At 52.7% G+C, this 25783-nt stretch overlaps 3 protein-coding genes across 11 annotated transcripts in view; 1 reads left to right on the forward strand and 2 right to left on the reverse strand.

Moving 5' to 3' along the window:
* The window catches only part of IGHMBP2 (immunoglobulin mu DNA binding protein 2), a 46535-nt gene extending 41166 nt beyond the window's left edge, over window positions 1–5369 (forward strand). For both annotated transcript variants that reach the window (XM_069804406.1, XM_069804407.1), the window contains 3 exons: window positions 692–1525; window positions 2236–2420; window positions 4863–5369. In XM_069804406.1, the coding sequence (XP_069660507.1) occupies window positions 692–1525; window positions 2236–2420; window positions 4863–5060 (1217 nt within the window). In that variant the 3' untranslated portion in view covers window positions 5061–5369. The remainder of the gene's footprint in view (window positions 1–691; window positions 1526–2235; window positions 2421–4862) is intronic.
* A 2516-nt stretch (window positions 5370–7885) lies between these two features.
* SYT12 (synaptotagmin 12) lies at window positions 7886–19610 on the reverse strand. 5 transcript variants are annotated; one of them, XM_069804412.1, is made up of 8 exons: window positions 19588–19610; window positions 14707–14771; window positions 13102–13295; window positions 12383–12775; window positions 9974–10189; window positions 9747–9867; window positions 9386–9519; window positions 7886–8730 (listed from the first exon to the last, which is right to left on the reverse strand). In XM_069804412.1, the coding sequence occupies exons 2-8, from the start codon at window positions 14741–14743 to the stop codon at window positions 8557–8559; spliced, it is 1269 nt and encodes a 422-aa protein (XP_069660513.1). In that variant the 5' UTR covers window positions 14744–14771; window positions 19588–19610; the 3' UTR covers window positions 7886–8556. The 5 variants fall into 5 exon arrangements, with proteins under 5 accessions (XP_069660513.1, XP_069660510.1, XP_069660511.1 ...); XM_069804409.1 differs by lacking the exon at window positions 19588–19610 and adding an exon at window positions 19070–19189; XM_069804410.1 differs by lacking the exon at window positions 19588–19610 and adding an exon at window positions 18457–18647.
* Window positions 19611–22689: 3079 nt separating this feature from the next.
* Window positions 22690–25783, reverse strand: part of PTDSS2 (phosphatidylserine synthase 2) — a 43080-nt gene continuing 39986 nt past the window's right edge. For all 4 annotated transcript variants that reach the window (XM_069804416.1, XM_069804417.1, XM_069804419.1 and 1 more), the window contains exon 12: window positions 22690–25244. In XM_069804416.1, coding sequence (XP_069660517.1) covers window positions 25100–25244 — 145 coding nt within the window. In that variant the 3' untranslated portion in view covers window positions 22690–25099. The remainder of the gene's footprint in view (window positions 25245–25783) is intronic.

Here is a 25783-nt window from a genome sequence, read left to right on the forward strand (position 1 = left end):
GTACAAACTAGACTGCTCAGCCACAGCAAGACAAGGCAGAAACAGAGCCAGGCTGGTCACCACACCGGCAGAGACATTAATTTCTTCCCAACTGGCCTCCTCTTTATCCCCAGGAGCTGGAAACTCAAAAGCCGCCCACACTACCTTTCTTGCTAGCTGATCCTCACTGAGTCATCTTGGCATTTGCTAGCTCTTACTGCTTTTCTTTGACAAAATAGTCAGAGAGCAGAAGCAAACCTTGCAGAGTTTCCTAAATGGCTATTACTTTAAACCTGCCAAGAGTTTGGGGCAGGTGGGGGAGGGGGTTGTATAGAACCAGGTATATTTCTTTACCTGCAGTTTCTCTTCTGTTGCAAGGAGAGCCTCTTCCACGATTCTCCATATTGTATTTGCTCCCAGGTCCTAGCTTGACCATGTGTCATGGGCCACCCAGGAAAGTATTTCTCCTCTCCATGTACCACCCATCCTCCTCCCGACCCTGGGAGCTAAGTGGGAAGCCCTAGCTCTGGCTGGTGGGTGGTGAAACAGAGGCAGAAAGATGAAGGTAACGGCGTGTCAGGGACCAGAGCCCAGCAAATACTGACTCCCACCCTTCAGCTAAGCAACGCTTCAATCATTTGGGCCAAATCTAGACCTGGAGCCAACCCTGTACCCACTGACGGTCCTTCATCCCTTGGTTTCTTTCTCACAGGTGAAGTGGGCTTTCTTGCGGAAGACCGGCGGATAAATGTAGCAGTGACCCGCGCCCGGCGCCACGTGGCTGTCATCTGCGACACCCGCACTGTCAGCAACCAAACCTTTCTGAAGCGGCTGGTGGATTATTTCAGCCAGTATGGGGAGGTACGTACAGCCTTTGAGTACCTCGACAACCTCGTGCCCGAAAACTACACTCAGGAGGACTGCAGCGAGCGGCAGCAAGGTGCAAAGCTTCCTGCAGCATCTGGCCCCAAAAAGCAGCCGCCTCTGGGGAAGAAACTCAAAGCAGCAGCAACCAAACCAGGGTATCAGAAGCCAGAAGCGAGTTTCTCCCCAAACACAAGCGGACCTGGAAGAGAGAGCCCAGGGACAAAAGACAGTGCTGATGGATTCAAGGCCATGCTGGTGGCCTTCCTGGAGAGCAGTGAGATGCAGCTGGATTTCCCCCCATCCCTCAATTCTCATGATCGGATGCTGGTTCACCTAATGGCAGAGGAGTACGGGCTGCAGCATGTGAGCACCGGCGAAGGGAAGGACCGGTACATCAGCGTTCGCAAGAAAGAGCCTGCCGAGACTTCGCTACCCACAGCCACCCCCTGCAGCAAGCAGCTCCCCCTTTCTCAGCCACAACATCCCAGCAGGGAAACTCCTGTCCCTGCTGAGCCAGGAGGAAGCAGTGAGGGCTCAGGAAAAGTGGACCTGAAAACCCTGCACCTGGAGAGAGTTCAGAGGGAGAAAGCCAGACGGGAGGAGGCAGCAAGGAAGGCTCAGGAGCCCAGTGCCAGTCTTCAGGGCAGCAGCAGGAAAAAAGACAAAAGGGAAGCCAAAGGTAGGTCACTCTCTTCGTAACCAGAACAATTAATGGTTTTCCTTGAATGGATCATGCTATTTAATCCCTGTGTTTTTGCCTCCAGGCCTTGGGATTTGTCTGCACATGTGGAGCATGGGATGTGGCTCTTGGAAAGCTCTCTAATGCTTTTCACTGCAGAGATGTGAGAACTGGCAGGAGCATGCATCACTTGGCTGCAGCATCTGGGGAGAGGGGTTTTGGATGCCTGGAGGCATGTTTCTTAAGTCAAAAGAAAAACATTAGGGACCCTTTCCCAGGAAGAGAGGCTCAGGAGTTAGATTGGAGGCTCCCAAAGGTAGGGAGAGGGACCAAGAGGAATACCTGGCCCACACTGAAGGATGCAGTTGCCTCCTAAACAGAGGCAGGGGAAAACAGAGCCAGGAGCTACTGTCCTCCCTGCCAGACATGGTCCCTTCCTCTTCCCCAGCCCCCTTTTAGCAGCAGGAGATACCCAAGGATGCTGCAGGTGGGAGCCTTGAGCTCCTGCTAGTGCCTTTGAACACAGGCCAGAGTTTACTGGCATGATGGACCTCATGAGGGCAGAAATCCCAATCACTGCAAATGGCAACTCCCTGGACCCTGTGCTGCTTCTCACTAGCCCAGGCTGTAGCTGTGGGTTGCTCTGGTTTGTTCTCAATTTCTAAGCAGGTGGTTAAATGGCATGGGCTATTCCCCTGTCTTCTCCCCAGGAAAGCCAGCAGTTAAGAGCGGAGCAAACAGCATGGCAGAAGAAGATATCGACGCTCTGATTTCTGCTGCCATTAAAGCTGACAACACCTGTGGCTTCCCCCGCTGCAAAGCCAGCGTTACAACCCTGGGACAGCTTTGCCTTCACTGCAATAGGCGCTACTGCCTCAGCCATCACATCCCGGAGGTATGTGGGGGGCCAGGCAGCCTGCCCAGGGCTTTGAGTGCTGAGGGGGCTGGAGAGGAGTAGGATGTGCCAAGCAGCATGGGTTTAACATGGGAATTTTCCCTGTTGAGCTTCCCAGACAGGATTTCCTTGCAAGGAGTTAAAAGCAGAACCCTTTCTGTCAGAGCTTTTGCTAGAGCTGCAGTTAGAAAGGGCTGCCAGGCATTAACACATGGGCTCTGCACACCTCCTCCTGAGAGCTTTTTCTTTTTTCCCCCTCTTGCTTTGTTCCCTTCTTTACCATTCTCTGGCATTTACACTCCCAGGTTGTGCAGATAAGGCAAGGCAGAGAGGAGAAATGAAGAGGCATGAGCTTAAGGCAGTGACTTGAGGGAGCCTGGATACTCAATTCCTAGCTCTTTGCAGATTCCCTCTGCAACCTGGGGACAAGTCAAGGCTTGAGCCCATACAGAGCAGTGCTGCATGCCTGGTTAGCAATTAAGCATTTCCTTAAGTGCCTTACTGGCTTGGAGCTGAGTTGCTCCACACTGTGCAGCCTCAGCTTTAGCTCCCATCCATACCTGAGTGACAGCAGTCCCTCAGCCCCTTCTACTCTGCTTTCTTGTGGTGGAGGACTCTCAAGCAGGCATCTCAGCAGCCCTGTAATGTCCTGCACCTCCGTGGGAGGGGTAGTGTGATGGCCACTGAACCAAGAGCTTCTTCCTTGCTATTCTTCCATAGCTAGTTGAAAGCCCTTTCCTCCTCAGATCTGGGAAGGAAGCAAACTAAACTTAAACTGGTGTCAGGCTTCATCTTTCTGTTCGGGTGCAGAGGCAGGCAGGTAAGTTTAAGCCTCCAGGGTTGGCAGCGTGATGCTTCATAGTAAGCTGGCCTCAGGGTTTGAGTCCTGTGGGCAGAGCTGACATGGCTGGGTGGTGGCTGTGATGAGTACACAGGCTGAGAGTTAACAATTTTCCATTCAGCTGCAGCGTCTTGTGCCCATCGTCCCTCGTCCTACATCACCTGGGCATAGCTCTTTGCTATGTGGAGCCTCCCAGAGCTTAGCAACATTTAGTAAGCTGACCTATAAATCCTCAGCATAGAGTTTTTTCCCCTTGTCAAGTACTATCTGTTTCCATGGCAAAGAATAGTTGCATTTATGGTCATTCACAATCCAATTGGGATATAAATTTATTTCCTGCAGAATCGCCTCTCCGTGCTGAATTGTAATGAGGACTCCAGTGAGAAACAATTGGAAGAATAAAGTCCATGTCAACAAGTTTTTCTTGAGTTTTAAAGTTCAGCCCTTTTTCCAGGTGTTGTCAGGCTTTGATGTGAAATAACCTGGGACCTCCTTTCCCCTAAGAGGGGCTAGCACATACCTGGAGCCATCTCAGAGGAGCTGGAGCCTCTGCATATGGAGGGTCCCTGTTCAGAAAGAGCTCATATTCCCCCTTTAGCAGCCCCCAGCTGCTGAACCCATCCCCATCCAGTACAGCACAGCAGACCCCAATGACTGATGGTCAACCCGCGCTCCAGCACCTACTGATGCAGGAGTTACTGTCCATTTTAAAGTTGGTCTGGAGGGTCTGTTAGCTACAGCCGGTTTAGATCGGGCAGCAGGCTCAGAAATCCCAGTCCTGGCTAGGAGCTGTGTGCCAGGTGCTGTGCATGGCTATTCCCAGCCATTGGCAGCCTGCTCCAGCAGCGCTAACAGGGACAGGAAGGTTTGTCACAGCACTGGAAGAATGGGCTGGGATCCTCAGATCAGCTTATGTTCATGAAAACATCAAGTGACTTTGGGATGGACCAAGCAGAAGGGGTAAACTTTTAGGATCTCTAATTTAGACGTGGTGGAGATGATTCAGAGCGGTGTTGAACTTGGCTTAATGCACCTTAAACATGGTCTGGGCTTCAGTGCAGACTGGTTTTGGAAAAGGTTTACCTGCACAAAATTAGCATTATGAAGCTTTTTTTATTCCAGTACAGAAGACAGATCTAATTACATTAAAGCAGCAGATAAATGGCTAAAAAGGTCTCTTCTTATTTCCCAAGTCACCTTTCCTGTTTCACTCCTTTTTCCCCCTCAAGTCATACTGTATTAGTAGAGAACATAAGCGGGAGCTCAGTTTTATTTCTAGCCCTCATGCAAGAACCATAAAAGATCTAGCTGTTCACATGACAAGTGTGAGTTTTCCCCAGATGTTTAAAGCTTTGGAAGAAGGCACTTAAATGGTCCAAAAGGATGACTTACCTGCTGTGCAGATTCCAGAAGGACAAAAATTATCTTTATGTTTTGTTTTCTGTTAGAGGAGCTATAAATAAATGGGAGGTGGTTTTATGTGGGTGCAAAGCAGGTGGAAGAGGAATTCCAGGCTCCAGGAATAAAATCTCCTTATTCCCAAGTATACGATAGCTGCCCTGTTTCCCGGCTGCCACCAGTGTCAGTTCTTCCTCCACCAGGTTCATGGCTGCAGGGAGAAGGCCAAGGCCTACGCACGGCAGAGGATCAGCAGAGAAGGGGTTCTCTATCCTGGGAGTGGCTCCAAAGACAAGTCCCTGGACCCAGCCAAGAGAGCCCATCTCCAGCAGCGCCTGGACAAGAAGCTCAGCGAACTGACCAGCCAGAGAAAGAGCAAAAAGAAAGACAAGGAGAAATGAAGGATCTGAATGCTACTTTTTTAACCTTGGAGTCACAGGTCAGACTACATAAACCAAAGATGCTATTAAAGGTACAGGGCCGGGCTGAGCCCGAGAGGAAAATAGGAGCTCTCATTTTTGGGTGCTAGACAGTTTGGAGCCAGTGTGCCTGAATAAATAGTCACTGGGCCTCCCTAAACCACAGAGCTGAGACAGAGGAAGAAGAGCAGCTTTATTTGTCCCAGTTATCCTTATTGACAAAAAGTAATGGATGTACACAGAGAGGCTGGAGAATGCCAGTAAAGATGGATATTAAAACACCTAAAGCAATCAGCTGTCACTGTGACATTTTTCCCTGCTACAGTAAAAAGATAAATATCTGAGTAGGAACATGAGAAGAACTGAAAACTCCAGGTGACCCTCTCCTCCAGGAAGGATGACTAAGAAAATGGATGCCTCCAGCTCCATTTTCCCAGTCCAGCAATCCTCCTAGCACTGCCTGGAGTTGGAGTGGACTGGTGTGTCCACACAACAGCCAGCAAGACCCAAAGCCCTGGCTTGCCCTTTGGGAGCAGGCAGAGTCAGGCTGCATCCCCTCCCCACCATGCAAAGGGGCTGCCGGGTGTGGGCTCAGCCCCATTGCAGGATGTAGCCCATGCAGTGCTCAACCCTGCTCCAGGGCTGTGTGGGGACGGAGAGACCTCAAGTCCTTACCTTGCCAGCACCACGGCAAGCTGCTCTGAAACACCTGGACCGCTGCTCTGGGATAGCTGCCATCCGCTGCCTTTGCTCACCATCCCTCCCAGTAGCACTGGCAAGGTCTCTCCCTCTTCACTGTGTGCCGTTCCCTTCCCAGACCTGCTGAGGAGATGCATTTCTTTTCCCTGTCCTGCCCTTCCCGCAAAGCTCCTTGGAGGCCTGTGTCCACTGGGAAGGTCCACAGTGGCAAAGGCAGGGTATGGCTGTGCAAGCTTTGTGCAGCCCTCCCAGGCAGGAGGGAGCCTCATGTTCAGCATCGCCCATCCCTCCCAGAGCTGTTCCCTGGTCCTGTACCCCCCCAAAACTAATCCATATCCCATGTTGTTTTCTACCTGCTGATCCTCATCTGCAAAGCACCGCTCCATCCACCCATAGCCTTCTGCCCCATCCGCTCTCCTTGATGGCTCCGAGCGGGTACCAATGCATCGCACAGGGTCCACTACACCCTGAGGAATAGCTCAAGCAGCCAGGGTGGCACATGTGGGCCCCAGGATGAAGGAAAAGGTGCTGAGATGCCTCCACAGAGGAATGGTTGGAGAGACGCACAGTAAAAAGCCCCAAACCACGCATGCCCCATCATTTTGGGGGTGAACATCACAGATCTTGCCCACTGGTGATTTCAGCACCAGGGGAAGGCGCTCATCTCATCCTGACCAAAGGCTCAGCAGTTTGCAGGAGCTGCAACATAGCTAAGCATTTCTATGTCTGTCTCTCTTCCCGAATGCTAGATGAGGTAGCTAATAAGCAAATTTTCCCCCAAATCTCAGTGCCTGTTAGTACAGGCTGTGAACACCTTCAAAAAAACCCTTCCTCATCCTTTAGTAAACCTCATCCTTCAAAAAAAACCCTCCATTTGCAGCCCCAGTCCTGGGCAAACCCAGCCTGCCTGCACCTACCTCAGCTCTGAGCATTGCCTTGGCTCATGCCTTGGTGCCTGGGGCCGGCTGTGCGTCAGCCCGCAGAGGGATGGCACCGGCTCGCACGGCAGCAGATGGGACATCGGGGCTCCTGGAGGGAAGGGTGGGGAAGAGGAAGAGACGGAGCGTGGGAGAAGAAAATCTGCGCATCAGCAAGTGGTGTTGGGCATATACGGGGGAAAGAGCCAGAGTGGTGCCTATGAGGGGGTGTGGAGGGGGAAGATGCAACAGAAATCGCAGCCTCATCCCGAAACGAAGGTCAGGCAGAGAAGACAGATGAGCAGAAAGGAAAAATGCTGCCAGCTCAGGGTACCACCACGGTGTTATCTTTAATCGGGGATAAATGGCTCATTCACACTTTTTTTTCCACTCATATCATTCAAGCAACCACATCCCTGACCGTGCTCACCCCATGGCACCGGCTTTCTGGCAAACAGCCCCAAACACCCCCAGATTCCCCTGCCTGGCTTTCTGCCAGCATTCTGCAGGCAGAGAAAAGCCAAGGCTCTGGTGCAAGCAAGGGATGCATCTCCAGGGCATCCTCTGCCCACGAGCCCATGCCATGGGGGAGCTCCATCAGAGCCCTCCATCTGTCACCCTCCAGAAAATAGAGTGGGCATCGGCTCTCCCAAAAAAACCCAAACCTTACCCAGGGGCTGGTCCTCGCTTGGGCCAGGTGCCCATGAGCAGCAGACAGGATTCAAACAGATTTTTCCCCTCCCTTCTCCCTGAAACGGGAGTTGGGCTTAAAAATTAAAAAATTGCAGGGGTCTCATGTCTGCCTTTGGTCACAGAGCCAAGACGTTCCTCTCTGCACCCAGATTTTGGATAAAATGAGCAAGCTTTGGGATGAGCAAGTCAAAGCATAACTCCAGGACTAGGGGCTGTAAAAAATAACCCCCAATTACAAGCTTTGTGTTAAAAGAGCAGGAATTTGCTGTGCTGTTATGAGCAGCTCTGAGGGTTAGCTTAGCTGGGAAAAGTGGCCAGGGTGGGAAAAGCTGACCCCGATTGTGTTGGACCTTTAGGGGATGACTCTCAGCCTGGATCTGACCTCAAACCTAAGAGGTTGAAAAACCACTCATCAGGTCCAGACACCCCTCTGCAGCCAGTGGAGAGATGGGCAGAGATTTACTCTACTTGGAAAAAGATGGGAGGAAAACACATATGTAATAACAATTGCTTTTTCTGCTGTTATTTCTCCCTTTTTCCATTCTCTTTGGAAATGTTTCAGCCCTGGTGCAGCGCATCAAAATCCCACTGAAACCCAACAGAAAAACCACACAAGCTGAGAGAAACCATGCCGTGCTGGCACTTTATCAACCGCCTCTCCATTCCCCGCCCCCATTCAACCAAAAACCACCTTCCAAAGAAATCCACCCCCTCCCTGGGAGCTCTTAGGGCCCACGTTCAAGGGCACCACAGATTTTGGGGGGCCACCAGGGAGCATGCGGGATGCTCAGGAGCAGTGGTTTGGGGAGGTTGTTGCTGGTTTTGGTCCATCTGAAGGGAGGGCTCCTTTCTCGGCAGGTCTGTTCACAGCCCCCAGCGCATGCGAGGGTGACCCGGATGGGGAGAGGCACAGCCAAGGAGTTGCTCTGTCCTCCAAATATTTCGGCAGCGAGATGCTCCAGCCAAGGTGCGCTGGCAGCTCTGCCTTTTCAGCACTGCAAAGTCTCGCTCAGCCCCTGTCCGGCAGCAAACACCATGTTGCGGCAGCTCTCAGGGGAGCCACCGGCCAGGCAGAGCGCCCCTCTGTCCACTGTCCCCGGGGCAGAGCCGGTGTTGGGGTGCAGGACCCCGGAGGCATGGCAGGCTCCCCCGCAGACCCCGCCAGCAGCCTAGTTTCTCCGGAGCGGGTGCCACATGGAGACAGGCTTCCTCAGCGTGGCCAGCATCTGGTTCCAGTGTGTGATGCCCATCCCGCTGGCCGCCGGGCCGATGAGGACGTGGCCCGTGTTGTCGGCGCGGCCATCCTCGCCACACTCGGCCACCGTCACCCGCAGGGACAGGTCCTGCGGGGGAGCACAAGGCCATCACAACAGCCCAGCACAGACCAGTCGCTGTATTGCTAGCACTGACATTCCCCCCCCCCCCGTATATACGCATCCCCATATGCTCTCCAACCAGACATGCATGCACAAGCATACCCCCAGCACTAACCCATATGTACACGTCCCCTATATCCCCCACCCCATAAATACACACCCACCAGCTATGCCCTGTATATACACATCCCTCCATACCCACCTCCCCATACTTGAAAACTATATATGCTTATCCCCATACACAACTATACCCCATATATACATCCCCCTACTTTCCTCACATCCCCTAAACCCATGCAGGCACCCATCCACATACACAACCATACCCTATACATATGCATCCCCCATATCCCCCAACCCACACATACATATTGCCCCCCCCCGCAGCCATACCCCATACACATATATCCCCCATACACACACATCCCCCTATGCCCCACCCCATGCATACATCCCCCCCAAACCATATATGCGGATATATGGCCCCACCCCACAGCTCCTATGATCCCCTCAGACCCCCTCACACCGCAGGAGGTCCCCACTAGCGCAGAGATTTGGGACCTCAAGAAGCAATAAGACGTGCCCCCCCAGGCTGGGACGTGCCCCCTGAGCCGGGACAGACCTGGAGCACGATAGCCGGCACTGAGAAAATCATGGCCTCATTGAACACAGGGTTGGTGTCATCCCTCTTCACTGCTGTCTTCTTCTTGCTGATCTTCCTCCCATCCTGCAGCAGGTACACCTTGACGAAGGGATCTGCTTGGGGCGGGGGGAGAGAAAAACCCCGGGGTCAGTCATGCATTTCTCCTGTGATATGGAGAAAGTGGGGGAAACCATCTCCGGTGGACCTTCCTTGTAGGGTCTATCCTCAGTGGGAGCCACTCCAATAAATACCCATGTAGCGTAGTAGGATAAGCCAGGATGAAAGCTCACCTCCAGCCCGCAGAAGACCAAGGGACCCCTCCCTGGCATCCCCCGCTCACCTGCGGTCACTTTGCCATTGGTCCACACGAGGTTCTTGGCTTTGACCACCACCACTGTCAGGCGCTCGGCCGTGGGCAGGTAGCTCAGGGAGAGCAGGATCTCCCCCACCGTGTCCACCGCCTGCGGGACACAACGTCCCATGACCCACGGACTCCCAGCCCAACTGGGAGGAGAAACCCCCCAAAAAACCTGGGTGGGAGATGGACCACCGCCCCCGCCTGCTCACCTTGTTCATGTCCTGCAGGTAGAGCCAGGCGTTGAAGGGACGGGTGCCCAGGTCCAGGTCAGAGAGCTTGAGCTCGGCCACGCCGGTGCTGACGTTCCTCTCGTCCTCATCGATGCCGAAGACAGAGAAGCGCAGGCTGTTCTCCTCCAGCGCTGCCGGGTCCAGCGGGATGGAGAAGCGCTCATCGAAGGCCACGGCGTAAGCGCTCCGCTGAATCTGCCACGGGGAAGGGGGGGATTGCCTTGATACCTGCCGGGTTTTAGGGCCACGTCCGAGATCTACCCCGCTTCTCTCGTGGGAATTGCGAGGAGCGCGTGGCTTCGGGACAGCGAGGGCAGGGCATCCCCCAGCCCAAAGGAGCTGGGGGGGTCCCAGCCTCGATGGGGACAAAAGTTATTTCCCACCTGTCAGCAGCAGCAGCTGAGTGATTGGGGTAGAAAATAGGGGCTGGGACCTGCCCCATTGCCTACTAATTCTTTTAATTAAAAATTTAAGGTTGGTCTGGTGCTCTCAGATGCAAGAGCCAGGCATCCCCGTGCCCTGGGAGTTCAGATCTGCGGCTGGCTCAGCCACTCTGGGCTACAGGATTTGGCTGAGGGGGTGCAACGCCCAGCCCCTCTCCGAGCCGGATCCAACAGGCTTCGCAACCCCTAAATGCCCCAAATGGGGACAATGCTTTTTGCCAGATGTCGTCTCTACACCCATCATTCGCTTGGAGCAAACGCAGCAGCAACTCCCCAGGGACGCATCCTGCCGGGTGCTGGTCACTACCTGGCCCCAAAGTGCTGGCAGGGGGAACTGCTCTGAAATCACGGCTTTAGAGACTGGTTTTGTCCTACTCCAGCCCTATTTCTTTTGGCAACCAAGGTACCACCCACAAATCAGGGTTTTGTCCTAAAGGGAGGCCCAGTGCTCCCATGGGATGGAAAGCCGCAGCCTCGGATGGCATGGAGCAAAGCGGAGCCACCAGCTCCCTGCCAACCATCAAAAGCCAGGGGCCGTGGTGGAAAAGGGATCCCACTGTGGGACCAGGGCTCTCAGCCCTGAACCCATCGGGCTTCATCACCCCAAGATCCACCCGGACTCCCCAGCAGCAGTGGGGAGATGGTTCATCTCATCTCAAGGACTTTCTCACATCTGTCTGTCTTCTCCTAGATGTGCTCCATCCCTGAGATGGAGGACATGAAGCAGCTCACAAGGCGGCACCGTCCATCACCCCCTTCCTAGCGCAGCAGTCCCATCCTCTCCCATCGGATACCACCGACCTCCAGAGTCCCCGAGGGATTAAAGTATCTCTATGGGAAAAACAGGTTTGCAGCTCTTCGCTTTATAGTGCTGGTGGCTGTCTGTCTGCAGCCAACATTATATTTTGGGATCTCTGGATGTAAGGTACAACGAAATGTTAGCTGCTATTTTTAAAAAAAAACCAACATAAGTACTGTAAAGGAGAAGAACCAAATGTGTCTTTATAACTTGTCTCAGGACAGCAAAAGAGGGTAAATAGCGCTGGTGAATTATAAATAATGATGCTAAATAATGAATATCTCCAGAGCATAAATAAAGAGCCTGATCTCTGGATGGAAAAGCAGTCTTAAAAGGGCACTGTGGAAATATTTTAAAGGCAGTGGTTTTGTGCTCTCTGGAATGGTACCTCCACTCCCTTGGAAAGGTTTCTTCAGTGGGATGAAGCTTTCTGCTCTTTTCTGGAATAACCTGATTAAATCAAACTGGCTGACCCTGAGCTTTGCAAAAAGCAGCTGCTGAAAGAAAACTGAGGCTCCTGCTTTCTAAGAGCAGCTTTTGGGGCACCTAAAAAGGGAGGTTTTGCCCCCAAACCACCCCCAGTTCCGGCCGTGCTGGTGCAGGTGCAGCTGCCTGGATCTTTGGCCACTGCATCCCGTGCTGGGAGGGAAAGCATCACGGCTGCAGGGCAGCATGCTCGGGCTTCGTTAGGGTGAATCAAGTGTGTGGGGACATGGCACAACACTGGCAGCGTGTGCCCAAAACGCTGCCTCTCCCCACATCCCACCCCAGACCGCTTCCTCCCCAGAGCAGGGAAAGTCAAGCAGGAAAACTTGCCACAAGCCACACTCGGAGACAACAAAGTCATCACACGTCCCAGTCAAGAGGGAGAAATTTCTGCCTCTGCTGGGTCTCTGATGAACAAACCCCTCTGGGCCCCCCTACACTGCAGAACGCTGAAACCCCCCCCGAGCAGGGCTCCAAAAATCCTGTGCCAACTGCACTGCACCCCAACATGTCCGGACCTCTCCACTCCCAAGGCCCCATCCCTGTCTTGGGGAGCTTGTCCAGGGGATGCTGTGACCCAAAAGCAAAGGCTGCAGCGGGCACGTGGCGAGCGATGCCACGTACACACGGGGGTTTCGTGCAGAGGGGCGAGTGGCTCACCCGGGAGATGCCGACGATCTGCTCAGCCGGGAGCAGGCTGATGCGCATGAAGCAGGACTCGAAGCGAGCGTCCTCCTTCTCCAGCAGGTCCTTGCCCTGCAGCAGCATCACGTGCAAGGTGGCCGCCTTCCCGTCGTACTCCATGGAGACCTCCACCTGCCCCACCGTGAAATCCTGCCCAAAGTTGTTCCCGATGGAGGAGATGGAGCTGAGGGAGTCAGCCGAGATGGATTTCTTCAAGGGGCCGTAGGAGGCCAAGCCCAGGTCTTTGCTCATCAGCTCCAGGCTCCCCAGCTCGTTAATGCTCTCGAAGGTGTCGTCTGCCCACAGGCTGGTCTTGCGGTTGGGCGAGGTCTTATCCAGCACCCTCTGCGAGCCCAGGGCCGTCCCTCGCTGCGAACAGGGAAAGGAAAACCGGGCGATGCAATCCCATCCCTTCGTACGAAGCTGGGGACAGCTGGGATTCGCTGGTGCCTTTTTGGATGCTGTACAGCCCCTGCTTGGCCTCAAGCTGCCGCGGCAGCAAACCCTGCACCTCCTGCAGCTCCCAAACCCTGTTTACCAGCTCCATGCCGATCCCCCCAAACTCTCCGGCCACACCAGGTCACCACCCGTGGCTTTTTCCCCCTGTGAGAGGATGCGGGTGATGTTTTTCCCCCTCCAGCTGCTCACGTGTTGCAAAGGGAAAGGAGGCGAGCCAAACCTTCCCGCCCTTTTACCTTGTGTTTGACATCCGAATACGCCACCCCATACTTTTGCTCCAGGTATCGGTAGTCGTAGTTGGGGAAGGGGGAAGGTGCCGGGTAGCTGCCAGAGCGCCAGAGCTTCCAGAGGTTGACAGCGGCTATTCCCAGCAGCACCAAGGCACCGGCGGTGTAGATGCCGACCTCCCACCGAGGCGGGCTCGTGGTGACTGCGAGGGGACAAGAGGCACCGTGAGCTGGCTGCAACCCCAGGGCAGAGGCTTCATCCTCTGCTGCTTCCATGCCAGAAACTCAGTTCTAAGCTGTGAGGATAGGACTGGCCAAGGCAGGGGATAAACCCCAGTGTCCCACTTGGGCGGGTTGCAAATGGTGTCAGCCAGCAGCTTTGCAAGCCAAAAAAAAAATCACAGTCCTCGCTTTGCTTTCATGGGAGGTGAAGTGCACATATATTTCAGCCTTGTTCCCCAGCAAACAAGAAAAATCAGTGAATTGCTGCATCACCCCAGGGGTGCTGGGGGGGTCCTTTCACCAGCTACAGATCTGTCCTGCTCACAGATGTGCTCAGCACACTTCTGCATCGCCCTTTCAACTGTAGCAAAACCCTCGCTGCTGCTTGGTTTCCCACAGGCTGGGGATGCCAAGAAAATCCAGAAATAGGAAAAAAAAAAAAAAACCACCACCAAACAAAAAGCTTATGGAAACAGGGGGAAAAAACCCACAACTGCTGCTGTTGTGATCCAGGGAGGAGAAAGCCCAGGCTTGCGGCTGCAAAGCAGGGAGGACACAGCAGCCCTGCAATGGTACACTGAGCAGTTGTTGCTGCATTGCACCAGCCTCCATCACACCAGCGACTGAACCAACACCAATCACTCAGTGTAACACAAAAAAGGGGAGAAAAAAAAAAAGATTTCTCATTAGAGAGAGCTGCTGGGGAGTCCTCCTGCGTCACGCCGCGGTGCTCCCTCCCTTCAGCAGCAGCTTCAGAGCTAGAAAAAGCCCAAGCCAGGCTTACTCCCACATCACATCCGAGCAGAGGGACAACCCGCTGCTCCCCCCCACTCCAAACCTCCTCCAGCAGGAGCCAGCAAACAGATAGATCAAAAAGAACCAACTGTTCGCACCCAAAGCACCTAACTTTGATCCTTCCAGAGGACCACAAGCAGCCCAGAGGGATCTCGTGGGTTGAAGCCTCAGGGTACAAGCCCGGTCCTGCTTCCTCCACCCCAACCCAAGCCCCTTATGATCTGCAAAGGGCTGCAATTTATCCCCCACATCCCCAGCTAAGGATGCTGGGGAAAGTGCCGCAGCTTTCTAGGGCACTCCTGCACACGGAGGTTTTTGGTGCCGTCCGGCTCCAAGGAGTTCACGCACTCCTGCTACAGCAGGGGGGCAAAATTGGGGCAAAATAACCCTTTATTGGCTCCTACTTCTGAATGACTCCAGGTTTAAGGGTTTTACCCTTGTATTAGGAAACTAAACCCCATATGCATGTGCAGCAAAGGGTTCCTCCTCCAGAAAGCAGCAAGGATCAGCAATCCCTCCCGAGAGCAGCTCAGCATGCAAGCCCCGGCCAGCTCTGCCCCCAAAACCCTTCCCCGGGGCTCGCTCAGAAGTACTCACCGCTTAAGCGGTATCTGCTTACATGACTGTTGTCCATGGCAAACGCTCCCCACTAGCGGGACAGCCTGCAATGCGTGAGACAATGAGTTAGGATAAAGGGAAAGAACTTAAAAATAGCTGCCTTTTGATTTTTTTTATCAGGGATGCTAAACAGCTGCTCCCCCTCCATTGCTCCTGAGGCGCAGAGCAAACGTGCGCTAAAGCGCCTCAGCCACTACCAGAAGAGTTAAAGAAGGGACTGAAAACCCCACGGGAACCAGGAGAGCGGCCACCCCGAGACACAGAGCTGCATGAATTACCTCGGGAGTATTTTAACAGGTGACATTTTCAATGGCTCTTTGCGTAGACATCTCCCCTCCAGGAGCCCTTCAAGACCTTTGCTGCTTTTCTAATTCTTTTTCCAGCTTAAATCTTGCCTTTGCCTTCCGTGGCTTTCCTCAGCCTCTCACAAGGGGCTGCTCTGCGCCCGCGGGTCTGCCGTGGCCACGCGCAGGAGAAGCAGCCTAATTTCTGGGTCCTGCAGGGTTTAGATCATGCCCTTCCCCAGGAATCAATTCCTGCAGCGGGAAAGCTTGATTGCCTTCCTCCCCAAAGGGGTTTTCCCAGGTGAGTCATATGCGAGATCCATCCTAAACGTAAGGAGGCTGCTCATCTGAGAGATCCCAGAGAAGGCACTGTGTGATGCCGAAGGGGCTTTATCCAAGCCAGGTATTTCCCGCTATGCAAAGGGGGTTTGGGATCCCCCGCAAACACCCAACAAGCAGATCCAACGCAAACTGGGCGAGCACCCCTCTTGCTACCTAGCATCTGTGCCAGGAGATCATGGACCACAGTCCGCTGGTGTGATCCCACAGACACAATCCCTGAACCCCAAGCCCAGGGACACAACTTCAGCACCACACTTAAAATCTCACCACCATCCCTATTGGCACCCCCCAAACCTTCTCCAAAACTCACACAGCCCCAAAGCCCACTCGTCACACGGGAGGAAGAGCTGGATTTGCCTCAGATGGACAGTCACTCAATATTTGGGTACCATCTTCCAGTTCACCTCAGATGCTCCCAGATTCAGGCACTGACAAGGGTGATCAACCTCCCCCAAAAGCATCTAGGCTTAGATTTTAATAGGCAAAGGTAGAAACTGCAGTGCATTGTACTGTAAAATATCAGCCACACTAGCCTGACATGGCTGGGAGACCCCCTCTGCAAGGGCCACGCAGTCCACCCTTGGGGCAACAGCAGGAGGAGAGTTTTTTCTAAATGTAATTAAGTCACTAACCAAAATGACAGCAAGCTAGGAGATGCCCATCTCATCCCCAAGCTCTTTCCTCAGGCATAAACCTCTATGTGCAATGGATAAAACCTCAGTAAAATCTTGGCTGAGAACATGCTACACTTGTGTCATGTATGGACTGAGCTCAGCTTAAAGGACACTTTGCTGTTTAGTGCTGGAAATCCACACAGACTTCTTAATAGTGCAACATTATGGAGATTTACCCAAACCAGCTTCTTTTTATGTCCTGAAAAATGACATGCCTAAGTCAGAGGCTCCATTTCTTTCAATGTTTCCTGGTAGCTTTTTTTAGTATGAAAATACAGAAGTTTTCAGTACCAACTTTCTCTGCAGAAGGGCAAACATCTCTTAAAAACCCTCAATTTTTTTCCCAATTCCTTTTGGAAATTGGAAATAATTTCTTTCAAAGCTTTTTCCCCCAAAACATCCTTTTCTAATGAGCTCTAAGCAGCAACTTAAGCAGATTTCCAAGGCATCACACAGAGAGACACGAACTGACTGCAGTGTTCAGCACAGGAATTGAATTAGGTGGTATTTTCCTATCAGCAAAGCAATATCAGCCTTTCCTGAGTGAACAAATGAAGGTGCAAGGTGCTCCAGGAAGGGATTTCTTGCATTTTATATTAACTAAGCTCCTTCCCTGAGAGTGTTTCACCAAGATGCTCTGTTGTCCCCCCTGACCTGCCTTTCAAATCCCTTCCTGGGAAACCAAATCCGAGGCATTAGGGACAGGCACCGCTCTCCCACCACCAGCAGCCCAGGGACAGCTGGTTTTTTCCCCCATGGAGACCTCAAGGCTCGTCAGAGCCTCCTCCACCCGCCGCAGCACCCCTCTGCTGAGGGACGGGGCAGCTTTGTTTTCCTTACCAGCTGCTGCAGAGCTCGGGATACCTTTTCCTGCTTAGGGAGATGATAAAGTGGCTCGATGTGGGGAAAGAAATGGCAATGAAGCCACAAGTCCCCTTTGGAAGAGGGGGGCCTCCCCCCAGACTTTGGGGGGGGGGGGGGGGGTTGACAGCTCGCTGCCGTTTTGGCATTGTGACGGTCCGAGGCCCAAAACACCTCATGCAGAAACCCTGGTTCCTGGTCCCAGAGCACCTGGGCCAACATGGGTACAGCCCCACGCTGCACAGACACTCTCCAAAGCATGCTGCAATCCCAAAATTTCCCAGTCCAAGTTATAAAGCACAGCAGCGATCTCCACGTTCATCCTTTCCTTCTTGCCCTAACCCAGACACCAATGCCCAGTTTCGCCGGGTGCCTGAGACCAGGCTAAACTTTTCTTGCTAGTGAGCTTGGCCCTGCAGCAATGCTCCTCTTCTCTTCCAGCACTGACCCTGCTGCTCACACGCACCCATCCTGGGCTCTGAGCAAGGCTCTTCCATCCTCCTCCATCCCTCTCCTGCTGGAGGGGGAAAGCCCCGTCTGGCCTTGAGCCACAAGGCAATAAAGTAGGATAGAGTTTGCTGCTGGCATATTTATCAAAAAAACCCAACCAAACAAAAAACCCACCACATCCAAACCTCGACAAAATACAAATATTTAAGCTCTGCCCCTCATTCATGCTCGACCCCAAACTCACTCACCTATTGCCCTCCCCATCCTACCACTGGGGCTGAGGAGACGAAGCAGCCACCTCCCCAGCAGACCTACACCTTGGACAACCAGCGGTGCACTGATCCCACCCAATTTACACCCAAAGACAACGACCCTGCACCATCCTGCACCTCCCACAGCCACAAGGCTCAGCACGGGAGACGCCGGCTTCGCAACCGGCAGAAGTCTGGATCCTTCCCAACGCTTATTACTGTATTTTACCTGGGCAGGTAAAAATCACCGTGGGCAGGAAAAAAATATCTTTGGGGCTCCGCGTCGAAGAGCGAGGACCCTCCTCGCAGCCTCCGGCATTAGCTGAGCAGCAGCAGCGCGTTCGCTCCCCAGCCGTCCCCGAGAGGGGAGAGGAATGCAGCAATTTCCAAGCTCACCCAGGGAAGCAGCAGAGTGACTGTGCAGCGGCGAGTCTCGGGGAGCTGGTGCTGGCACTGCCCAGCTCCTCGCTTCCCAGAGCTCCCTACAGATTTTGAGTTCAGCGGGGACAACTCCTGGATCCAAACAGCCCCCTGCTCCGATGGGGGATGGCCTGGCATGCTTCACTGCAGGAGATTGGAGATTCGGGATCTGCTGCCAGGCTTTGCTTCCTTCCCCTGCGAGCGCCGGCTGCGGGCTGCACCTCCCGCTCACCAGTGCAATGAGTCGGGCGGTCTCTGCGCCCCCCGGGGAGAGGCACGTTCTCTCCAAGCTGGCCAGACCCTCCCGAAGGTTTTGCTCTAACCCAGCCCGACCGCCCTGGCAAAGCAGGAGAGAACCACCACCGCCCCCCGCTCCCCCCGGCTCCCCCGCCCGCCGCTCTCTGCCCCGCAGGAGCGAGCAAGGTCGGTCTGGAAAGCGTTTCCCACCTGGTTTCTCCCACCCCGGGCTGCCGGAGGGACACGACGGCCGCCGCTCCTCCGCCTCAAGACGCTCCTAGGCGGCCGTGGGGATCGCCCGAACCGGGGGCTGCCCAAGCGGAGGACGGGGCTGGCGAGAAGACGGCTCCGCTCTGCCTCCGCCGCGGCCGGGGCAGGCTGGAGATTTTGGGGGGGCTGGGGGTGGGGGCAGAGCTCTCTCCCTCTGCTTTGCCGCCCAGGCTCTCAGCACCCAGCTCCGCGGGCTGGCAACTTTCCTTAGGAAGTTGCCGTAAAACAAAACAAAATAAAAACCCCCAAAACCACCCCCCCCCCCAAAAAAAACCCCAAACCCAACAAACAAAAACCCCCACAACCCCCCTAACCCCCCCAAAACCCACCGAGGAGCGAGGAGGGACGTTGCCAGCTCCCCCCCCGGAGCCCCTCCGCTGCGTGCGGGCAGCCCTGGGCGCACACGGCAAACCCCGGCAGCGCGCACCTACCCCCCCCGCATCCCTCCCCACGCTGTCACCCGTGTCGCATCCCCCGGGGCTGGACTGCGACCCCCTTGTGTGTCCTCCCCCGCCGCCCTGGCAGGCGGGGAGCTCCGCGGGCTCGGACTCACCGCTCCTTTGGGGGAAAAAGGTGCATTTTCCGGCCGATGGGGGCGGGGGCGGGGCGGCAGCCGCCGGAGCGGGCACTGCGGGCGCTGCCGCCCCGGGCTCCACCTGGGCTGGGGGGGGGGGGGGGGTGGCCCCGCCGCCCCGCCCCCCCCTCAACGCTGGGGTGAACCGGGGACGGCTTCTGCTTCTCCCCCCCCCCCCCGCTTCAGTTTGGGGCTCCCCCAGGCCGAGCGCGGCCCCGCTCCGGCTTCCCGGGATCAGCATCCTTCAGCCCCCGGCTGCTGCGCCCCAAATCCCACCTCCTGCTGCCCAGGGGACGCCCCCCTCCCCATCCGACCCCCTCTGCTCCCCCGCTGCCTCTCGCAGCACCTCTGCGCCTTCAGCTCCTCCTCCCTCACCCCATGGACCTCACTTCGTATTCCTCTCCATCAGGACCCGTGCCCCCTCCTCTTGCCCCCCCCCGCCCCCCCAAGGGTGCTGCTCTCCTCCGGAAAGCCACTGGGGGTCTGTGGATCCTCACCCGTCCCCTACCACAGGCTTCCAGGCTGCTCTTCACTCCCAAAGGGAGGGGAAAGGCAACACCAGCCTCCTCCCTCCTCCATCCCACCTCTCAGCCGGGTGGGCAGTAACGCTTGGGGTCCTGGGTGTAACGGGCTGTCCAGCAGCAAGGTCTTGGCTTTGCCTGTTCATAAAGAAAATCCATCGGTTCTCTCCCTCAGCACAGCAGAAGGAGAAGCCTCTTCTCCAAGGGCCAAGTGGTATTTACCCGGGACTTGGCCAAAAAGCCCTTTCAGCCATTTGGAGACCAAAATCTCAGCAGTGCCTGTGACAAAGCGATCATCAGCCAAACTCCTACATGTGCTCTCATGCGACAGGGATGGAGATCTTTCCCTTTCTTACCCTGGTTTTGTAACCATGTTTTCAGCCACCTTACCTCCAATGCCAGACCACCGTTCCAGGGGAACAAGTAATTTCAAACACCCAAGAGATTCACTTTGCTTGAATTGGAGAAAACCGAATAATCACAAATTTTGTGGGCAAAAAAACCTCCTCATGCACCCCAAGCAAAGACACTCTCAGCTGGCCACGGAGCAGTGTGACGCTCCAGAGGACCTTCAGTTCCTGGGAAAACCCACCACATCCAGCCACAGGGCCAGTTCACCCACCTGCTGCCCTGCCGCAGGGCTCTCCGGCAGCTCCTGTGCCCGGTCAATACACGGAGGGTCAGCACTGGGAGCTGGTCCCATAATTTCCCTGGCAGGGAATTAATTTCTGGGAAGAAAACAGACCAAGTTTTGACTGTAACCCCAAAATGCTGCCTGGGTGGGAGAGGAGCCTCACCTGCAGTCAAGGGTCCTTTCCAAGAACATTGCGCTCCCCAGCCTATGCAGGAGACAGGCTTTTCCAAAATGCAGCCCTTCCTCTACGTGTGTAAAAACCAGTGGGAAAAAGAGCAAGCCATGGCTTCCTTCCCCAGTTCTCAAACCTCACCTACAACAGAGGTGAGACGTTATGATCCTGAGGGACATGGCAGGCTGTCCCCCTTCTGCAGCGCAGCCCGGGACACCAGCAGCCTCTTGTGGGGCCACCTCAAGGCTCCATCGCTTCAGCCTCACGGCAGCAGCAGCTGACCTGCAGAGAGCTGTTTTAAATGGGACTGGGTTTGGCTGAGTTTTGGTAATCTCCGAAGGCCCCAGTTTGGCACCTGGAGATTTATCCAGTCTCTCACAGATACCAACTAATCCATTAAAAATCAGTTTCATATTGCTAACAGATGGCATGAGTTTATCATCACCCTTGTGCTTACTTAGGTCAGGCCTTTGATAACTGTGAGGATAATTAAATAACAGCAGTTCAACAATGCAGACTGCTAAAGCAAACCCTCCCAGCAACCAACACACAAGCAGTTCAGGTAGCGGCAAGGTGGCCCACACACCCCTCATGAGTTTATTTACTTTTTTTCCACCACATGGATATAGCAGAGGTCCTTCAGCTGCCTTCTGCTTCTGGTGGCACGTTCAGCCAGCCCACTATGCAGGAAAGCTATTTATTCTTGGTCAAAATACTCCTGGAAAAGCTCCCCAACAATACTTGTGTCAGAAGCTGACAATTCCATAAGCATCACACAGGCCCTTTAAGACCAGTAATAGGACCAAAAATTCACAGGGAAAGAAAAAAAAAAAAGGCAGCAAAGAAACCCTTCCGCAGCCCCAGCTGCTACTGCTCCCTCCTCCCAGCATGACAGGCAGCTGGAATAGCGACTGGGGGGAGCAGAAAGGATGGCAAGATGGACCCACAAACTGGTGCTAATCAGAGCCTTAGAGACTGGAGGGTACAGGCCGCTCGCATCGAGCCATTTTCTGACTGCCCAAGTCAGCAGACTTCCAGTGTAAGCCTGTGCAGTGGGTACTTCTATCCGGAACAATTAAGTAAAGCTAATTGCCAACTAGCTTAAAATGCTATGAAGCAGCCATTTCCCCCTGAATCTTCACCCAGAACGGCATGCCTGCCACTGCGCCGGGTCAGCACCTCCTCTGTGCAACACCAGGGAATTTCAGGTAGCCCCTCTGCTATCGAACCCAACGGCTGCATTCACTAGAGCTGTGTGTGTACAGCAAGGGGAAGGCAACAACAGGCTTGTAAGGGCTGTGGAGCACTACTGCATCATGTGCAAGCAGGGACAGAAACGAGGGTGCGGGCAGGCAGGTGGTCTCCTCAGAGGCAGTTACCCAAGTACTAACAACTTGGAACCACCACCTAAAATCCTGTCTTAACAAATATAACAATCTGCACAACTGGGCTTGAGGGACATCAAAACTATATACCTCAAGGCAGTGTCAAATCCCCTGCCAGCCTGCCTCCAAGACAAAGAGAAAAAACACTTGCAAGAAAAGTCACCCACAACAGCATTAGCTGAGCACATTCTCACCCACTCACCCATTTCCCTGCATTTTTCCTTTTTTAAAGCCAACAACTTACCTTTGGTAAATCTCACTACAAATATTAGGGCCCACCCACACGAGGAAGGTATCTTGTTCCAGTTTTCTGACAAAGAAGGTAAGCTAAGAAAATAAGCAGCAAGATACAGGTGTGTATAGAAGTGGGACACTGCTGCCTCTTTCATCTCCATAGGGATGGTCTCATTTTATGACACTCCAAATGTAATTTAAGTGAGGCTTATCAGCTGTCCTTTCATCTTCTCCATAGGAGGCTGCTTTTGAGTACTCCTCTGAGAGATGATCACAAAAGGATTCCTAAAACCAGGCAAGATTGCAGTGATTAGAGCCCACCTGCAACACTAGACATGAGTCTGCAAGGGAAGCACTCAGACTACAAAGTTACTCAACACATCATGCACAGCCCAATTCCACTTTAGAGGGGAAAGATCACCCTTGTAAAACGTACTGCAAGAAGCATTTCCAAGTTACAGAAGTGGACCGAGGGCTTGTAACATCTGTTTCTCTGAAAACCTGGACAAGTTCATTAAGGCCCAGCATCCATTACGGACAGTGCCAACGCATTTGATAGCCTTGCTACTGGAGGGGAATTCAGACCAAGTCCCCTTAGCCCCCCAGTTCCATTCGCGAGGCAGCAAGCAAAATAAACCATGAACACACACACATTGTACCAAAGAACACACCAGCAAACATCGCTTTATTACACCAGTTCAGTTATCCAGACTAACCATAAAAGCTGTTTAGAAGGATGTAGACAAACAAGTCAGTGTTTTATGTATTAGGTCAAAGCTCCAGAATCATTACCAGGGAACATATATAGAAGAATACCTAGAATACTAGGTGTTCTTCACCAGTTGTTTCAAATGTACATAAGTGGGTCTTTGGCAGGGAGGGGAGGAGGAGGGAGGTACAGTGACAGATCCTCCTCAGGTGCACCGGCTACCCCCCAAATCATGAGACAGACCCTGGAGGTTGTATTGCAAAGAGATCGGAGGGGAGGGCCACAGTGTTAATCAGCACAAACAGAATGGAGATATACCAACCTGAGCCTTGCTCAGCTGGGACTACACGAGCACAACACACTGGTACAAGCTACCAAACAATCAGTTAACAGTTTGTAAGACTGGTCTAAAGCTGGAACTAGAACGAGGAAAGGCATAGAAATAAATACTTGCTCAACTCAGCACTCTCTGCCCATTTACAAATTTGTCAGCATCTAGTTACACAGCCATATATTCTTCACTACCTCACAGCAGCAAAATACTATCATTTAAGAGCAGCTGTTGAGCGACTATCCACAGTACATTGTACATACTCGAGAAAGAAGCCTGATGCTACCTCTCATATTGGTCACCCTCCTCTGCACCTGCTAGGCAACTGGGGCATCCCCCAGCCCATAAACTCTGGCATCATTTGTTGAGCTCTTCAGATGCAGCCAAACTGCTCAACTAATTGAAGACTGCCCAACTGCTGAGTGCCCATTCTTTAGGGGTGGAGAGTATTTGGGTCACTCTGTAAACATGGGAGAAATGCAGATTTTGGTTGTCATTCACGTACAAGACCAAAACACATAAAAAATGCAGACGTTTGCTAGTCAGCAGCTCTGCAGGTCCTCCTGCCACTTAAAAAGTTTGGGGTTGCACTCTCAATATTTTACTGGTGGTGTTTATGTCATTTTCTTCTGGATAAACACTTCCCTAAAAAATACCCTTTAACAGCCAGATTAGATCACAGTATTTAAAACTGATATGGTTATGGTTATGTCAGTGCCTTAGATGCCAATGCAAAGGCTTAGAGCAGAGGTTACAAAATTGATGCTTAGTGTAGCACTTACATTTTGGAATAATGACCCCCCCCCAAAATGCAGCCCAGGTTTCCGATTTCTTTTCCTAGATGCTGAGTCACCAGCAAAAATGCTGTCTAGCTTAGCCTGCAGACCTTCACTGCTACACAGTGCTCAGGAAAGAACGATGCACTTTGCCTCAGTTTGTTCTTTTGGCAGGGATGGCGGCACGTTAACAGCTATTTTGTGTGTGACTGCAGAGAACGTCTTTTCCAGATGGACTCAGGAGACTGCTCAGTCTGGAGTTACCTTGTGAGGAACAGGGCAGCTCTGAAGGATGGCAGAACCTGATGTGCCCCATACAGCAGACACCAAGAATGAAATCCCTTGGTAAGTGAACTAAAAGAGCTGAGAATAAGGCAAATAACTTAAGACTGATGGAGTAACTCCCAGTTTTCTGCTTGTAATACATTTTACTCCAGGAAGCAAAGGAAAGGCAGGTTGACCTTTCTTATTTAACCTTCCCTTACATTTAAAAGATGACCAAGACTAAAAGAAAAACTTAAAAAAACCAAAAAACCAAAAAAACCCCCCTAAGGAGCAGCTGTCTGTCTCCCTAGAGCTGTGATACAACATAAAACTATTGTAGGCTATTCCAGGATGCTGAAAGTCAGTTTAGAGAAAGGCAATAACCCCCATACTACAGGGGCTGTAACAGTAGTGTACTGTATTACATTCTGTGCAAGTTACGCAACTTGTTCACAAGTTTCAGTTTATCTACATTTATCTCACTGCAGTTCTGTTAATTGGTGGCTGAACACTTTACACAATCTTACTCCACAGCTCAAGGTAACTTCAGCAGAAAAAAAGATTAATTTCCTGTGTCTGGTATCTGTACACTCCAAAACAAGTGTTCCTAATGCCCAAATGTCAAAATCGAGATCTCACAGTTTACTGGAAATAGATCAGCTAGATTCCCTTTGCGCTTTGTTTTAAAGCCCCTTGTCTCTAAACCTTGTTTTCAAGGAAGACATACAACATGCTTGAATGAAGATCCCATCTTGTTGCAACGGCGTTGTTTCTGACTTCCCTCTACACAGACTTTCTCCGACTCTGCCTAGGTGTACACAAGGAGAAAGGGCGTGTATGTCAAAGTGACATCTTTTCCCCAAGAGGATTTTCACATGTTGGAAAGCTAACAATGAAAATTACAAGTTAGGTAAGATACGGTTGAAACTGTCCACCAGGCCAACTTGAGCACTCTGAGTTCCTTTCAGCCCTTTGTCTGTTCCTCAAAGTTTCCTCTCCCTTAGTTTGTTCCCATTTTGTTCATCCATTATTGATGAGTGTCCATCACCATTGCTCAAGCATTTGTCCTTTTCATATTTGTGCTCTTGCTTCTGTCGCCTTATCTCCTTATACCGCAGAGTGATGTCACTAAAAAGAAGAACAGAGGTGAACCAGTGGTGTGAATAAACGATTTCAATATACAATAAAAACAGTAAGGCAAGCCTGTTCTGGATGCAAGTGCCCTTGGGATAACTTAACCCACTTGAGTCTACTGGCTGTAAATTTCTAAAATTGCTGATGGCATCGATTCACTTGAAATTTGTGTTTCTTGCTAGTAGTCTGGCTATTATCACCTCTTTCAGAAGCATAACACAACAGCATTCTCAACAAGAGCAACCACTGCTGTTGCACTGGGCCTCCTCTATAGATTAGTGTAATTCTTTCAGCCTTGTGTAGCTGATTTTCATTTACTTGCACAGAGCAGCATCCAAACCAAACACGTTTAACTTGGCTCACTTGTTGCCGACACTGGGACAGCTCAGACAATTGCAACACAGCAGACTGTTCTTGCAATGAAGCTGTAAAACACTTTAGTCTTTTCTAATTCAGAGCACAGAAAAACCAAAACACTGATCTTGTCTGCCATCTTCACTCATCGAGGAAGACCAGGTGCAGTCAGGCACTTA

The sequence above is a fragment of the Haliaeetus albicilla genome, chromosome 16 (assembly GCF_947461875.1).
Source record: "Haliaeetus albicilla chromosome 16, bHalAlb1.1, whole genome shotgun sequence".
Lineage (NCBI taxonomy): Eukaryota > Metazoa > Chordata > Aves > Accipitriformes > Accipitridae > Haliaeetus > Haliaeetus albicilla.

What these genes read in the sequence shown, in the direction of transcription:
- SYT12 (XM_069804412.1), bottom strand. Translation starts at nt 14,743, where the DNA reads ATGGACAACAGTCATGTAAGCAGATACCGCTTAAGCG. An exon ending in ACCTGCAGGACATGAACAAG is followed by an intron (nt 9,868 to 9,973) that starts GTGAGCAGGCGG and finishes TGTGTCCCGCAG; the next exon opens with GCGGTGGACACGGTGGGGGA. An exon ending in TGCCGGCTATCGTGCTCCAG is followed by an intron (nt 8,731 to 9,385) that starts GTCTGTCCCGGC and finishes GCTCCCCCGCAG; the next exon opens with GACCTGTCCCTGCGGGTGAC.